Raw genomic sequence first — 15,405 nt, 5'->3', positions numbered from 1 at the left:
GTTCTCTTAACTCATATCTCTTATTTCTGGTCTCTTTCCAGTCTAAAATCAACTACCTTATTTCTAACAGGCCTTAGTTCCTTACCATAAAGTCCTGCTTATTATTCTACTAGATCTCCATATCCAATTTGAGATTTTTGCTAAAAATGTTACTTAATCATATATTTTTCATTTGTACTGTAGTCACCATTCAGCAAGCTGTTTATGACTGGTAATTAGTTTAAGGAATTAACAACGCATATAAAGTATATTAATTAAAGGTAACTTTAATGAATAACTTCTATATTTCGGCAACGTCACATTGCCATCTTCAGGAACATAAAGATATGGTATGTGCACGCAGGCACTAACACAAAGCAAATGAGGAAGAAAGCAAGAAACTAATATTGTTCCTAAAATCCTAACGGTGCCCTCTTGCGAGCTAAGCTAATTCGTTGGAAGAAAACAAAAATAATTCATCGCAGCAAGTTTAAATATGAAAGATTATTCAAAGAATCTTAAGCAGCTCTAAAAAACATTCCTAACCTCAACAAATTTGGGTGCATGAAACTACCCCAAATTTGGGAGACTTACATTATGAGAACTTCGGCCCAACTGCCAAGACTACCAAATTAGCCCACAAGAGGGCACCATTAGGACTTTAGGAACAATATTAGTTTCTTGCTTTCTTCCTCATTTGCTTTGTGTTAGTGCCTGCGTGTACATACCATATCTTTATGTTCCTGAAGATGGCAATGTGACGTTGCCGAAATATAGAAGTTATTCGTTAAAGTTACCTTTAATTAATATACTTTATATGCATTGTTAATTCCGTAAACTAATTACCAGTTATGTCTGACCAACGTATAAGCCTTGCTACTAGAAGCTGTTTATGGTTTCTATCTTCTGCCTATTTTTAGTTTATTCTTTTATAGTTAGATTTTCACACATCAGATTTATTATTATTTCATTAGATAAATGAGTCAGGAAAACTGGTGGATTTTTAAAGCATGCATTATTACCATATGCATGTAATTAGAAATGATTATATTAAACATGATATTGAAATCAGATATTTTAATATCTGATCATGATTACTTAAAGATATCACTGTGATTAATATTAAAAAGCTACTCTTAACTAACTTAGAAAGAATTATAAGACACTGAATTAAGGATTATCATACCAATACCATCAGGAAGTTCCTTTATCCTGTTAGAAGACAGAGTAAGATCGCATAAACTTGTACATCCTTCTATTTCATCTGCTACTTCATAAATTCTGTTTTTGCTTGCATCAAGGTATGCAAGTTTCTTTAAACCACCCAGAAACTGTTGAAGATCAATAAAATATATTCATATAAAACATAAAAAAAAAGTATTTACATCTAATAACTAAAATTATTATAACACAAAATACTAAAATATAAGCCAATGGGAGGTTACCAGAACAGACCAATATGGTCTATACCCATAATTAACCTGATGATGATTATAATATAATTAGTGAAAACAAAATGAAAAATACAAGTTTTAAATTATATTTAATTTACTTTTGCTAATTTAGTTAACTAAAATTAGTAAAAATAACTTATCTTAAAATATAAACTGATGCTCTTTTGTCTGCATACAAGTAGTTTTGTGGTAGCTCTCTTGTTTGGAAACTGAGTATTGGGACTGCACTTTGCTTAGAAAGATCTGCATTTAGTTCCTCTCTAGGATGGGAAGAACCTTCATAAGGTTTCTGTGAGAGTAAGATTTCACATGTAGATAGTAGGGTTTCCCTTTCCAAGAACTTCAGAAAATAGGCAATACACTGTGGGAGAAGTCATAATACACTTCCAAACTAGCCTGACAAACAGATTCAAGGAGAATATTATAAGGCTCTTTTTTTTTTTTTCAGGAAGGTCAAAGTAAGTTAGTATTAAACATCAAAAGCATGCCCTGTCCCCCCTCCCCCCCACACACTTCTTCTCCATAAAGAAAACCAGGTTTTAGTTTTTGAAAAACAGACAAGCCCATGCATATATAAAAAATAGTAGTGATGCCACTGGAAGACTTAGAGGAGTAGCAAATTTACAAAGTTTTTTTTTCTTTTAAGGTTGCACGGTGGTCAGCATTCACAGTGAAGAATTTATGGAGACACAACACACATGTTAGCATAATAACTTTACTTAACATTAAGCAAGTAACAATCGACATTTCGACCTCTGTATTGAGGTCATCATCAGGAAAACATATATATGTAAAAGATACAAGCTACATGATGCTGCACTATACAAAAGTAAGATGAATCTAAATGTTTGTTAATCATTTATAATCAGCTCACCTCTGGTGGGAGAAAAAAATGGAACTACATTAAACAATTCTCAAGTCCTTTAGTATTGAGATTTTCTTCTGCCTGGAGTTGTTCTGGTTGCTATATGGGTGGAAGATGGGTTCTCAACACATTCTTGGGATAATTAATCCATCATTTTTGTTCAGATTTGGATGATGCTTCGAAATTTCACAAGCTTCTTTGAATTATCTTTCAAAACAGGTTTTGGTGCAGTGCAGGGACTTAGTGACTTTCCAGCCAATTCTGTGGCATGTTTGGAGTGCGTGGTCTGTTAGGACTGTTTTACTATAGTGGAGGTATTAATGTGGCATTTGTATTTATTTTCTGATTGGGATAGTGCATCCTGTTTCCCCTAAATAAGTAAGATTACAGGTACATAAAATTTTGTAAATCCCTGAGTAGACAAGGTATGGACGAGGATCTTTCGAGGATTTAAGTAAATTTCTTAATTTCTTAATTAAGAGGTTTGAAGGTTGTCTTAATGTTGTATTTAAGTAGTGTTCTATTTTTTTACGAAATGCCCCTAATGTAGGGTATGGCTAAGGCAAATTTACTTTTAATGGCATTTTTATAAAGGATCTTATAAAGTTTTTTTTATTGTAGCCATTTTTCACAAATGTTTGGTTAATAATTTAAAATTCTTGGTTCAGAGTTTGTTCGTTCAAACAGACTGTTAGAGCTCTGTGTTTGACGGTGCTAAAATACATGTGCGCAGCCATCAATAGTGATGACTGTGCACATGTACATAAGTGTTTGTTTTGAGTAATATGGTTTCACTCTCTTGTTTATTTCTAAGAGAGCAATTTTTACATAATGCTACATAATTTACATAAATAACATAAACATGTTGACATTAGTTACTGATAAACTTGGAAAAACCAAGCTGCTCAAATGCTAAAGACTATGTCTGAAGAATAAGCAATGAAAGCACAGAAAGTTCCTTGTAAAACTCAAAAATGGATATTGACCTGTGCTGAATACATGAAAGCACAATGAAATTGTAATACCAGCATTAAACCACAAAATAATTAAGCTGAAAAAACAGGTAACATTTTATTGTAAATATTTTAGGAGGAAAAAAAAAAAACGACTTAATAATGAAATGTTGTTTGTGCAATGCAGACACTTGATGGTAGGTGGTTTTATTCCACAATGCACATATCCTTTGTGCTAGATATTTTATGAGAGAGGACCACACTTAACATCATGCCTTGTTTCTTGTTGCACTGTTGCGGATGTTTAATTATTTCTGCCGACTCTTAGAACACTCTTGAGCAGAAACTAATCTACATGGATCATTGTAGTTTGCTGCTATACTGCATTATGATGTTTGGTCTCCATTGTATGTGGTGCAAATCCTGATTTCTGTTTTCTCTCCTTCTCCATATTTTCTAAATGTTCAGACAAACATATGTCTCCTGACCTGCCTGTCCTATATAACACACACAGGTGCAGCTGATCTGTAAACATGTAAACACCAGGTTCCTTAAGTGGTGGATGGCAAAGTTTTGGAGGGTAATGAGAATAGAAATCTTACTGAAGGCAACTTTCTACCTCAATAAGGAATCAAAGCTGTCTACTACTCCTCAATACAATTTCCAATCTTGTTTCGGACTCCAAAACATTGCTATCCATCACTTAAGAAATGTCGCATTAACAAGATATAGGATATCTGCATGTGATGTTATGTAGGACAGACAGGAAAGTGAAGAGACATTTTTTGTCAGAACATTTAAAAGATGTGGAGGAGAGAAAATAGAAATCAGGATTAGCGACACACAGCAGAGACCAAACATTAAGCACTGTAAATTAAAGATGCCAAGAAATTATATTTTTAGTTTCATCCTTTATCCAAGTGTAAGCACACAAAGTTTGCATGTGAAGTAACTTGACGAGTGGGCTATTTGTATATATAAAGGTTAATGACTTCAATTGCTTAATATCCCATAATGCAATACACATATCCTTATGAATATCTTCTGGGTATCACTTCTGTGTCTGGCTCCCACTGATGAGACCACAATAAAGGTCGAAGCCAGTCTGGGTAGCCCTTCCCATAATACATAGCATTATACGAGGTGTGGCTATTAAATAATGAGACTGGTTGCAAAAATGTGGTTTATTATTACAACTGTACAACTTAATTGTTATCCCCCCCCTCCTCTATCTATACACCATTGCATATAAATTTTCCACTGTTCAATGCAGTGCTGCAAGTTATCAGGTGTTATTTGCTTCAGTAGCACTTCCGTTTTCTCCTTTATCCCATCCGCTGACTGAAAATTGCTGCCCTTCAATGCAGATTTCAACTTTGGAGAAAGGTAAAAGTTGCATAGAGCTAAGTCGGGCAAGTAAGGTGGATGGCCCAACACTTTGATCTTCTTATCAGCCAGATAATGCTTTACAGAATGTGCACTGTGGGCTGGATATCAAATATCAAAGCTCACAACGAATGCTTAATTTTTGCTTTATTATTAGAATTACAGTTTTGAAAGAACCAAATGATGAATGCGTGGAGGGCAGTAGGACAGAATGCAGACTTTGGATGTTTGTAAAATTCACACAAATAGACTGATTTTTGTCAAATATAGTTTCATTTATCTATCCTCAGTCAGATATAGTCTTTGTTGTGGAAAAAGAGTTTTTGAAATAGAGCACAGGTGTCTTTCAGGATCACCATCAGCTTAGATTGCTTCTGCTCATTTGAAAAGAAAACACATTCCAAGCATTCTGCTTACTGCATTATTGCTTTTAGTAATCAATGCATATGAAAAATGAGAAGAGGATCAAGTGCCACATCAAGCTTCAATTTATGAGATGCTTGTTTTAGTTCATTAACTTGTGTAAAATTTTCATCTAATCTGGCTGTGGACATAAACGTGGGTGGTCTGAAAAGTTCTCAGCCTCGACCATAGATGGCAACACTATCAGCAAGATTTTTTTCCCTAAGTTGGTACATCTGTCATAAGCATCCATGTGAAATTGCAAGTCATTCTATCAATTAGTTTGTTTTATACTGCAATCTGAAGCAAAAGTGTTGTCTATAACCCTGAAACAAATAAAATTGAGTATTGTGTGGATATAAAATTCTTTGTAAAAGGAGGTTTGATGCCAAAAGAAATTCAAAGTTCATAAAAGTTTATAGGCACTCTTCTCCTTCGTTTTTCTTGACAATTAAGAAATGAGCTGCCGAGTTTAAACGTGGCCGTACAAGCCTTGAAGATGATCCACATGAAGGACGTCCAAAAAGTGTAACAATACAAGAAATCATTGATCAAGTGCACAATATGGTATTGGATGACCGGAGAGTCAAAGTGTGTGAAATTGCTAAAACTATAGGCATTTCAAAAGAACGTATAGGACATATTTTGCATGAAGAATTGCAAATGAAAAAGCTTTGTGCAAGATGGGTGCCACGTTTGCTCACAGCAGATCAAAAACGCACTCACATGAAAATCTCTGAAAGTGCTTGGAGCATTTTAATAAGAATAAAACTGATTTTGTGCGTCGATTTATTATTATGGATAACACTTGGAATCTCCAGTACACACCAGAATCCAAACAGCAGTCAAAACAGTGGACAGAAGCTGGTTGTTCATCACCAAAGAAGACAAATTCATGGCATCTGTGTTTTGGGATGCTAAACGCATTGTTTTTATTGATTATCTTGAAAAGAGTAAAACAATAACTGGGGAATATTATTCCGATCTTTTAACCAGACTAGATGAAAAAATTTGTGAGAAAAGACCTGGTTTGCAGAAGAGAAAAAAATCATCTTTCATCAGGACAATGCACCTGCCAAAGCATAAAGATGTTTTGGTAATGGGAAAAGGATTGTTGGAACATCCACCCCAGAAAATGCTGCATGTTGGTTTGGATAATGTGGGGCTTGCACATATTACAGTCCTACCATGGGAAAACCTATGTCGTGATCCTTGATTCCGAACATTTTTGTGCAGATTTGTGTTCTGGCTCCATGCCCGGAACTCTACATTCAACGTGTCAGCTGAAGAATGGTGGTTTTAACATATCATCTTTCATAGTGCCCTATGGTCATGTTTGGTGGGCCAACCACTGCAGGTAGCACCTGCAGTTGATTTCTTGTGCTTCCATCTCAGTATGGTATCACTGATTGTTGACTTGGGATGGTCCAATTTGTCAACAATTTGCTGAGCAGATAGCCCTGCAACATGGCATCCTATCATAATGCCTCTTTCAACTCTGTCAGTTCCCTTCTTGCAGCCATTTCACCTGGACACAGTTGCACTTGACTTGGGAGAATCATATTTCTCCAATTTATACTTGCTAAAAAAACGTGTTGAGCATGTGAAACTGTAGGAAGTAATGAAAAGAATGGGTTTTTCTCAACACACTCTCAGGTTGATTGCTAATTTGTATAGTGAGCAAGAAACCGAGGTAAGAATGTTTGAATTAACTGATTCGCTTCAGGTTGGAAAGGGAGTTAGGCAAGGATGCCTACTTTCTCCTCACCTGTTTCGTATCGATGCTGAGGACATCAAATGCTTGTAGCAATGGATGAGCTAAAGACAAGAATTAGGATAGGTGGTAGACTGATCAGTAATCTGAGGTATGCTGATGATACAGTACTCCTCTGTAATGACAAGAAAGAACTTGTATAATTCAGTACAAATTCTTGACAAAGTTAAGCAAGATCAGTAAGAACAGAGGACCTTAGCTCAATCCTAGCAAGACGATGATTATGGTTCTCAAAGGAAATACAGACAGGGAAGCTCCTGAGAAATAAGTGCACCTTAAGGAGAAAGAACTGAGGAAGTCAGCAAGTTCATCAAAAGAAGATTAGGAATAGCTAAAACAACAGTCAGAAACTTGTCTAAAATCTGGAAGGATGGATCTGTCTTCTTTGGGAACAAAGTTAAGGATTTTGGATGCAGATGTTTTTCCAACAGCAACTTTTGAAGACTTAAAACCTAAAGAAGTTGGATAGGAAAATGATAGTTGCTTTTGAGATGTGGTGTTACAGAAGACTATTGAAGATATATGCTGAAAGGAAGACAAATGGATGGGTGCTAGAAAGGATTGGCTCAAGATTTTAAAGAAGAAATACTTTGGACACAATTAAAGGATGACTTCTCGGAACAGTAATAGAAGGTAAAGTTTCTGGAAAAAGTGGAATGGGTAGATCATCTATGAGTGGGAAGAATGGTGTGTTTGGAGTGATAATCTTCAGAAAGTTGAAGCCTCCAGAAAAGTATACAAGAGGACCATGTGGCAAGGACTGGTGTAGCATATGAGTGACCATACTGCATCTGTTGATGTTCAATGAACAGATGGATGGATAAACAGGTAGCTCATTACATAGCACAATGCTCCTTCCTCGTAGGGGTGTCATTGAATTCTTTCCAAGTAGTAATTTTGTGTGACATTTGAAGTAACAAAAAATTGATTATGAAATGATAATATTAGATTTTGTCACTGCTGGAAACTTTTACAGAATTGCAAACGTCCTTTCCACAGTATGTGACATGCCCAACAAATGGGAACAAAATGTACAAATACTCCTTATTCTTTATTCAAAGTAACATTTTAGGGGATCATCCATCCACCAACTGAGGTGAAAATTCTTTCTCCTAAATGTTACACTGGCCTAAATAATGAAATCTGATTTTTTACGATTCAACTTAAAATTTCCTAAATTATGTTAATTTGAAAATGAGCATAATTTGGTTAACATCATTTTCTAATTTTGGCCAACTATTTAGTTATCCTAGATACTGAGGAACCAGTACCACATCAATTACTTTTTAGTTGGCTTCATTTGTGTTAGATGACATATGTGTAAACCTGTATTTTCACTTGAAGTGTTTTATGGGATATCACAACAAAACAGGTAACACTAATACACAGAAATACTGAGGAATCTGCTACCCCCAGTGTTCAAACAGTTCACATTCTTACCAGAATATCAGATAATCCTAGCTATTCCGCAAATATGCTTGATTTCTTCCTCAATTAGTAAAAAATCTTGAAAGAAGACGGTAAATGTTGTTTGTCCCATGGAATTCAGAACACCAACTTCACGTTGATTTTATTTTCTCAAACAATAATACAAACAAATCTACTTGCATCCATGTGTTATGCATTATAAGAATGATAAGTAAGATGATTTCTGTGATTTCTATGCGCAATTCTTGACTGAATTACCTTTTCAGTTCTGATCTAAACACTAGAAGTGAATACGTCAATGAAACAATTCTTACTAACATGACAACATTAAATCTCCATGCCAACGTAAATTTTTGTTCCTTATATCATTCTCAAAAAATATACAAAAACTGTTCTTCTCTTGTATAGATTTGGTACGCTTTTTGATAAATGCCCATCCAGGATTGGAACTGGCATTCATTGAAATCATAATCTTCCTTTTCTGTTTAAAGCCCGAAACAGTTCCAAACAAATAGTCCCTTGCCTAAATATTGGTCACAGCTTTTGTACAATGCTGCTTCCACCTATTTTATACACTGATGACTCTAATGTGTGGCTGCCCAGAGAAAAGTCAAGCCTTGTGGTTTTTACTTATTTCCCAATCACTTCATTGGTTATCTAAGTCAATAACTTCCAGTCATTCCAAACATAAAAGACTTCTGTGATTGTTTGCAAGAAAGGTTTCAAAAAAATCTTGATCAAACTGGATACCAAACATTCCCTAGTCCTGATGATATATTTTCAGTTGATCTGGAGGTTTGTGTTTCACATGTAATTTGTGGAAAATAGTCTATATTCAACCCATTCCTAAGAAGGGTGACAAATCTTTACTATCAAATAGCCACCCAATCTGTCTCATCTTAGTTTGTCCTAAAGTAATAGAAAAAACAAAAACAATTACCACTTGAGTAAGCTCCCATCATATAGTCTAAATTAAACTTGCCAAGAAATTACATTCTTGTTTTAACCTTTATCTAAGCATACGCAAACACAGTCTGCACATGATGTATTTTCACAACTAGACTACTTGTACACAGAAGCTAACAACTCCACCTCAATTGCTTAAGTACACCATAATGCAAAGCACACCATTTCGGACATGTATAATACTATTTATTATGGGAAGGGTCACAACCCATATCAGTTACCAACCTTTATTGAGGTCTCATTGGTGGCAATCATACCCAGAAAGAATACCAAAACAATTAAGGTGAAATCTTTAACCTCCTATATCAGTGGTTCTCAAACTTTTTTAAAACTGTGGTACACTTTGCAATTCAAATTTCTGCCATGGCACATATGTGTCATTAATGTTGGACAATCATGTAATCAACTGTATAATAAATTTTATTATGCAAATACCTTGTTTTCAATGTGAAATGTGAGCCTACTTGGAGGCTGATCTTTATTAGTGCAGGAATACTGAACAAACACACTCTTAATTCGTGTTCTACTGACTGAAGTTCAGATCTGAATTTGGTGTTAATTTGAGTGTGGAGAAAAAAGCCAAACTTGCATAAACAAGTGACAGCAAAAATGGCAATAGAATTTAAACAGCATAAATGTCTGGATATTTGTCACCAACGGCAAGTCAAAATTCGCCCAAGTCAAGATTGTTGGACTTCAGCAACAATGTGTGATGCATTCTTAGTGAAGTGGTCATCAAGTAGTACTTGGTGACAATCGTTGTATTACTGGTGGTCAATTTGTGGTACTTTAGTTTAACATTTGCAGCAAAATAAACCACTGTTACATAAATATACGTTAGCAAAAGTTTTTATTCAAATATAATTGTATAATACGTAAAAGTATATTGTAATTTGGATGAAAATATATTTTAACATCAAAATTTGGAGGCACAACGTTTGAGAACCACTGCTCTATATACACGTAGCCTAGACATGATACATGTACAAAGGTTGCACATGAAGCTAAGATACTTCATGTGCAACCTTTGTTTGGTTACACTTAGATAAAGGATTAAACAAGAATATAATTTCTTGGAAAGGTTAATTGAAGTTATAACCAAGTGATAAAACTTTTTACAACTGTCTCTAATCCAGTGTTTCAATAATAAAATAACATGCTTTTATTTGTATATGGGAAATATGATTTCTGCGTTCGTTGCCGGCCTGCTTGGTCGAGTGGTTAGCGTATCTGCTCTCCAGCCAAAAGGTTGCAGGTTCAAATCCCGTGGGCAGGGATGTTTGTGATTGTCTGTGAAAATATTAATGGTGGTGGGCAGTAGATGGCATTGATGTGGTTGCGATTCGTTGTAGTTGGTGGATTGAGTGGTGGAGACAGAGTTGTAGAGTAGGTGGCCTCCCTTAATGAGTCTTTGGACTACCTGGACAAGACAAGTCAGGTAATAATAATTCCTTCAACTTTGGCATCTCTTCTAGGTCTGGATCCCACTGGTTTTGACCTCAATAAAGGTCAAAACCAGTTTGGATAGTGGCCCTTTCCCTTTTGACATGATACAATGCATATCATTATAGATGTCCAAAAGGGTGTTTGCATTATGGGATACTAAGGCCATTAACATGTTAAAAAAGAATATAATTTCCTGGCTAATTTAATTTAAATTATAACCAAGTGAAAAAAATGTATACATAATATGATCTGTCTTTGACTCCTACAGCTATTCTGCCAGTTTTCTGTCTGAACATTACATGTGATAGCAAAATGGGTCTTTATTCTCAAACTTTCTAACTAATGCTGGGGTTCTGCATGGCTCTGCTCTTTCTTCCTTCTGCAGGTGATTTTGCTGATAACAGCATGCTGCACTTTTTTTTTCTTATTTGAGAAATACTGTTCTGCACAAATAAAGCTTTAAAAATATCAATTTCTACAATCCTAATTTCTAATCCCTAAACCATTGCATAATAGGGTTCTGATAACCTTGTTAGTTTCAATGCTAGTAAATACACGTTCCTACCAACACTGAAATTTCTTCTGAAAATAAGATTTTTCAATTTTGGGATTACTCTAATTTCTCTATCTTCCATAAACAGAGTGGTCAGGCATTAAAAATATTAATATTCTCATTTTAAGCACAAAATTTGTTACATGCAATTCCAAAAAATCTGATGAATTCAGCAAAAGTCCTATATGCCTTTCAAAACTTGAAGTGTGTGTGTGTGTGTGTGCATTTATGCTCTTATTGCATGGCAGAAAACATTAGCTGGCTGCAAAAACTAGGAACTGCATCAGTTTCTAAGCAGAAAGTTACAGAGATCATTCCTAAAGACATAGCAACTAGAATCCAGCAAACATCTAACAACGTAAAGATTAGTGCATCCTATTCTAAAGAAATTAGGACCAAGTGTATCCATGTTTATAGAAGTGTCAAACAAAATAACCACCTCTCAATGCCATTCACTGAAAACGAACTGATTCAAGCAATTAAATCACTAAAAAATAAAGCAGCAGGCCTTGACGGTATATACCCTGAGTTCATTAAACATCCTGGAAGTAACGCTCGTAAGTGGCTTTTGCAGTTTTTCTGTAAAATTCTAGAAAGCAGGAACATTCCAAAGGAATTCCTGAGGAGCAAAGCTATAACCATCCTGAAACCTGGAAAAAAAGCCTACTGATGCAGCAATATCTTTACTAAGTGTTCCCTATAAATTTTTTGAACGATTACTCTATAATCGAATTTACCCATTGGTTAATGCCATAGTACCAAATGAACAAGCCGAATTCAGAGACTCTCACAGCTGCTGCGACCAAGTACTTGCCGTTACTACACATATAGAAGCTGGTTTTCAAAAAGGCCTTAAAACCTCAGTAGCATTCATAGATCTGTCCGCTGCATACAACACAGTCTGGGTGAATGGATTCATACTAAAATTTGCAACTGTAATACAAGACCCAGATGATTAGCATCCTAGAGTGCATGACATCAAAGTGCAAATTCAAGATACAACTGAATGGTAAAAATAGTCCCTTTAAAGTACTAAAAAATGGACTAACACATGGCTCTTTGCTAGCTCCACTCCTCTTTAATTTATATATTAGTGACATGCCACAAACCTCCTCCCAAAAGTTTGCATACGCGACGATCTGGTGTTGGCAACTCAAATTAAACACCTGAAAGAGGTCAAGACTGCACTCAGTTCTGACCTTGAAGTTCTGTACAACTATTACACCAAATGGCATCTTTGTCGAAATCCCTCTAAAACTGAAGTTTGCACATTTCACTTGAACAATCATCAAGCTGATAAATGACTGAAGTTCTCATTCAAAGGAGAAACTTTGAAGAACAACCCTACCCAAAATATCTCAGAGTCACCTTAGATCGCTCTTTAACCTTCAGGACACAACTGGAAAATGTCTGCCAAAAGCTAAAAACTAGGAATAATATCATCAGGAAGCTTGTGTGTTTGGGCTGGGAGGCAGGAGTCAGCACTTTAAAATCTGCTGCCCTTGCCCTAGTGTACTTTTGTGCAGAATACTGTTCTCCAGTGTGGTATTCAAGTCACCATGTGAGCAAGGTCAATGTGCAACTTAGCGATACCATGAGAATTATCACGGGCTGCATAAAATCTACAGCTGTTGAGTGGCTACCAACACTCTCTAACATCATTCCACAAGACATAAGGAAGAAAGCTGCCGCTAACAATGAGTGGATAAAATGTATGGGAAATAACAACTTACTCATCCATGAAGACCTCCAAAATCTACCACCTATTTGTTTAAAGCAACCTGACCTGAAAAAATCAGCAACCAGATACATATTCTCCTGAAACTGAATGGAAGAATCACTGGTTTACTTCAACAATAAAAAATGGGCACCTCGTTACAGATCCAACAACGGAGGTCCCTGGCTTTTGACCTACCCAGACAACAATAGAGCACACACCCAACTGCCTGAAAACAGGCCATGCCAGATGTGCTACTATGATGTACAAGTGGGACTTGCATCAATCCTCAACATGTGACTGCGGTGCTGATCAACAGAACGTCAATCATATTATCCAGGACTGTCCACTGTGGAGTTATAAGGACACAGACGGACCTATTCCACGCTACCCCGGATGCAGTCCAATGGACTAGAGACAAGTTGAACTTAAATTTGTGATTTTTAGTATCTAGTCTTAGAGTGTGTGTGTGTGTGTGTGTGTATGTATATGTAATAAATTTTTTACCTTGGGGATATTGTATATTAGGATAACCAAGTTATTTTATAAACTTGGTTATTTTAACTCTTAATCCCAAGTATGCAAACAATTAAGTTTGCACCTGAAACAAAGTTCAAGTCTAAAGATGTTAAAACACCAGGGAGGAGACCTCAAAAAAGGTTGAAACCGGTCTGGGTAGTGACCCCACCCATAATGCATTGCAGTATACATCTTCTAGTGAGATGTGCTTTACATTATGGGAAAATACTAAGAATAGTGATCAGAGCTTTAACCACCTTTGCAATGAGTTGCCCTGGTGTTGTAACATCTTTAGACTTGAACTTTGTTTCAGGCGCATACTTAATTGTTTGCATACTTGGGATTAGGAGTTAAAATAACCAAGTTTATAAAATAACTTGGTTATCCTAATATATATATATATATATATATATATATATATATATATATATATTCATTTTTTTCTGTTTTTATCTTTCTATTTGAACAAATCCAAACCATACAAAATGTGTTAGCTGGTAAACAACTTTACCAACTATACATCTTTAAATCTATAAAAGGTTGGTCGATTGGTAGAGCCTCTGCTACTAATGGCTCACGCAAAAGTTGAGCAAATTTGAGCACAGTTAGTAGTTGGAACGGGTACAACTGTTCAATGCTGCTGCCACACTCTCCCTCGATGAGTCTTTGGACTGCCTGGAGGTGTCACATAATAATAAAATCATACAACTGGATATTGATAGCAGAAAAATGCTGCCCATATGGCCAAGATAAATGAGGATGCAATGTGTCCTTAAAGCAAGCTACAGGACAAAGTATTTTTGATTGCAAATTGATATAATCTTATTGGCTTAAACCAAAATATAAAATGATGGTACAGCATGAAAAAATTTCATTTTACACAAATTATGGACTCTACAACAGTGTTATAACTAATTATTTTGATTTCTCGACATTTCGACCTTCATATTAAGGTCATCATCTGGGGTATACACATGTGTGTGTGTGTGTGTGTGTATAAACACACACAGTAAGCTGAACTATATTCTATTTAAGACAACATCGGAGAAACGTTCTTTCATATAGACAGTTTTGTTACAGTAAAATGATGTCCTAATTTAACATGACAATTGTTATATTAGATTTGGGATCTTGGATTACCTATGGTCCTATTTATAATTAACTCTTAGGGAGAAAGGTTAAGTGGGTAGAATATGTGCCTTCCATATGCTTGGAATTTTTAGACCATCATTATTGTTAAGATTAGGGTGACCGATAAGAATCTCGCAGGTCTCCATGTTTGGGTGTGATGTAAACAACAGGTGTTTTCCAGTCAATTCTAAGTAGTGTTCAGGACATGAGATGATGATATATACTCCAGATGATGACCCTTAATATGAAGGTCGAAATGTCGTGAAATTAAAATAATTATAACATGGTTGTAGAGTCCATAATTTGTGTAAAATCAATGCTGATCACCGTGTAACACTAAAGGAAAGGATGACTGAATTTCGTGTCGGTTGGGGCGTCACTTGGTTAAATGAGGCCCCCATTGTATTCGCCAGGGAACCAGGGTGCACAGCGAAAAGTCAGCTACTGGAACAAATCCTGAAACACATCCCAACTCAACATATCCAGAGTTCAAGATCACTACTATTAACATAAGAAGACTGAATGGCAAAGAAATGGAGCTAGCTGAGAAATTGGATAAGTACAAGATCGACATAATAGGGGTGACTGAAACAAAAAAGACAAAAACTGGTGAGATATTTCTGAGCAACAAATACAAATTGTTATATTCAGGCAATAACAACCAAGGAAAAGAAGGAATAGCCATAGTATTCAATACTAAATATGATGCTAATCTTCTTGAATGGCAGGCAATTTCAAGTAGAGTTATGCAGGCAAATATCAGAATGGGGAACTGCATAATGAGATTTATTTGTGCCTATGGTCCCACAGAAGGTTCTACTAAAGTAGAAGT

General features: G+C 35.7%; 1 protein-coding gene across 3 annotated transcripts in view; it reads right to left on the bottom strand.

Annotated features, from left to right (window-relative positions):
- Positions 1–15,405, bottom strand: part of LOC150097438 (uncharacterized) — an 857,342-nt gene that overhangs the window by 539,902 nt on the left and 302,035 nt on the right. For 2 of the 3 annotated variants that reach the window (XM_090406999.1, XM_090407001.1), the window contains exon 8: positions 1,166–1,310. In XM_090406999.1, coding sequence (XP_090263125.1) covers positions 1,166–1,310 — 145 coding nt within the window. The remainder of the gene's footprint in view (positions 1–1,165; positions 1,311–15,405) is intronic. The other variant, XM_090407000.1, reaches the window with a different exon arrangement.

Source organism: Typopeltis vanoorti, chromosome 17 (assembly GCF_054136105.1).
Source record: "Typopeltis vanoorti isolate ZY-2024b chromosome 17, IOZ_Tvanoo_1.0, whole genome shotgun sequence".
Lineage (NCBI taxonomy): Eukaryota > Metazoa > Arthropoda > Arachnida > Uropygi > Thelyphonidae > Typopeltis > Typopeltis vanoorti.
This window is presented reverse-complemented; position numbering and strand designations above follow the sequence as displayed.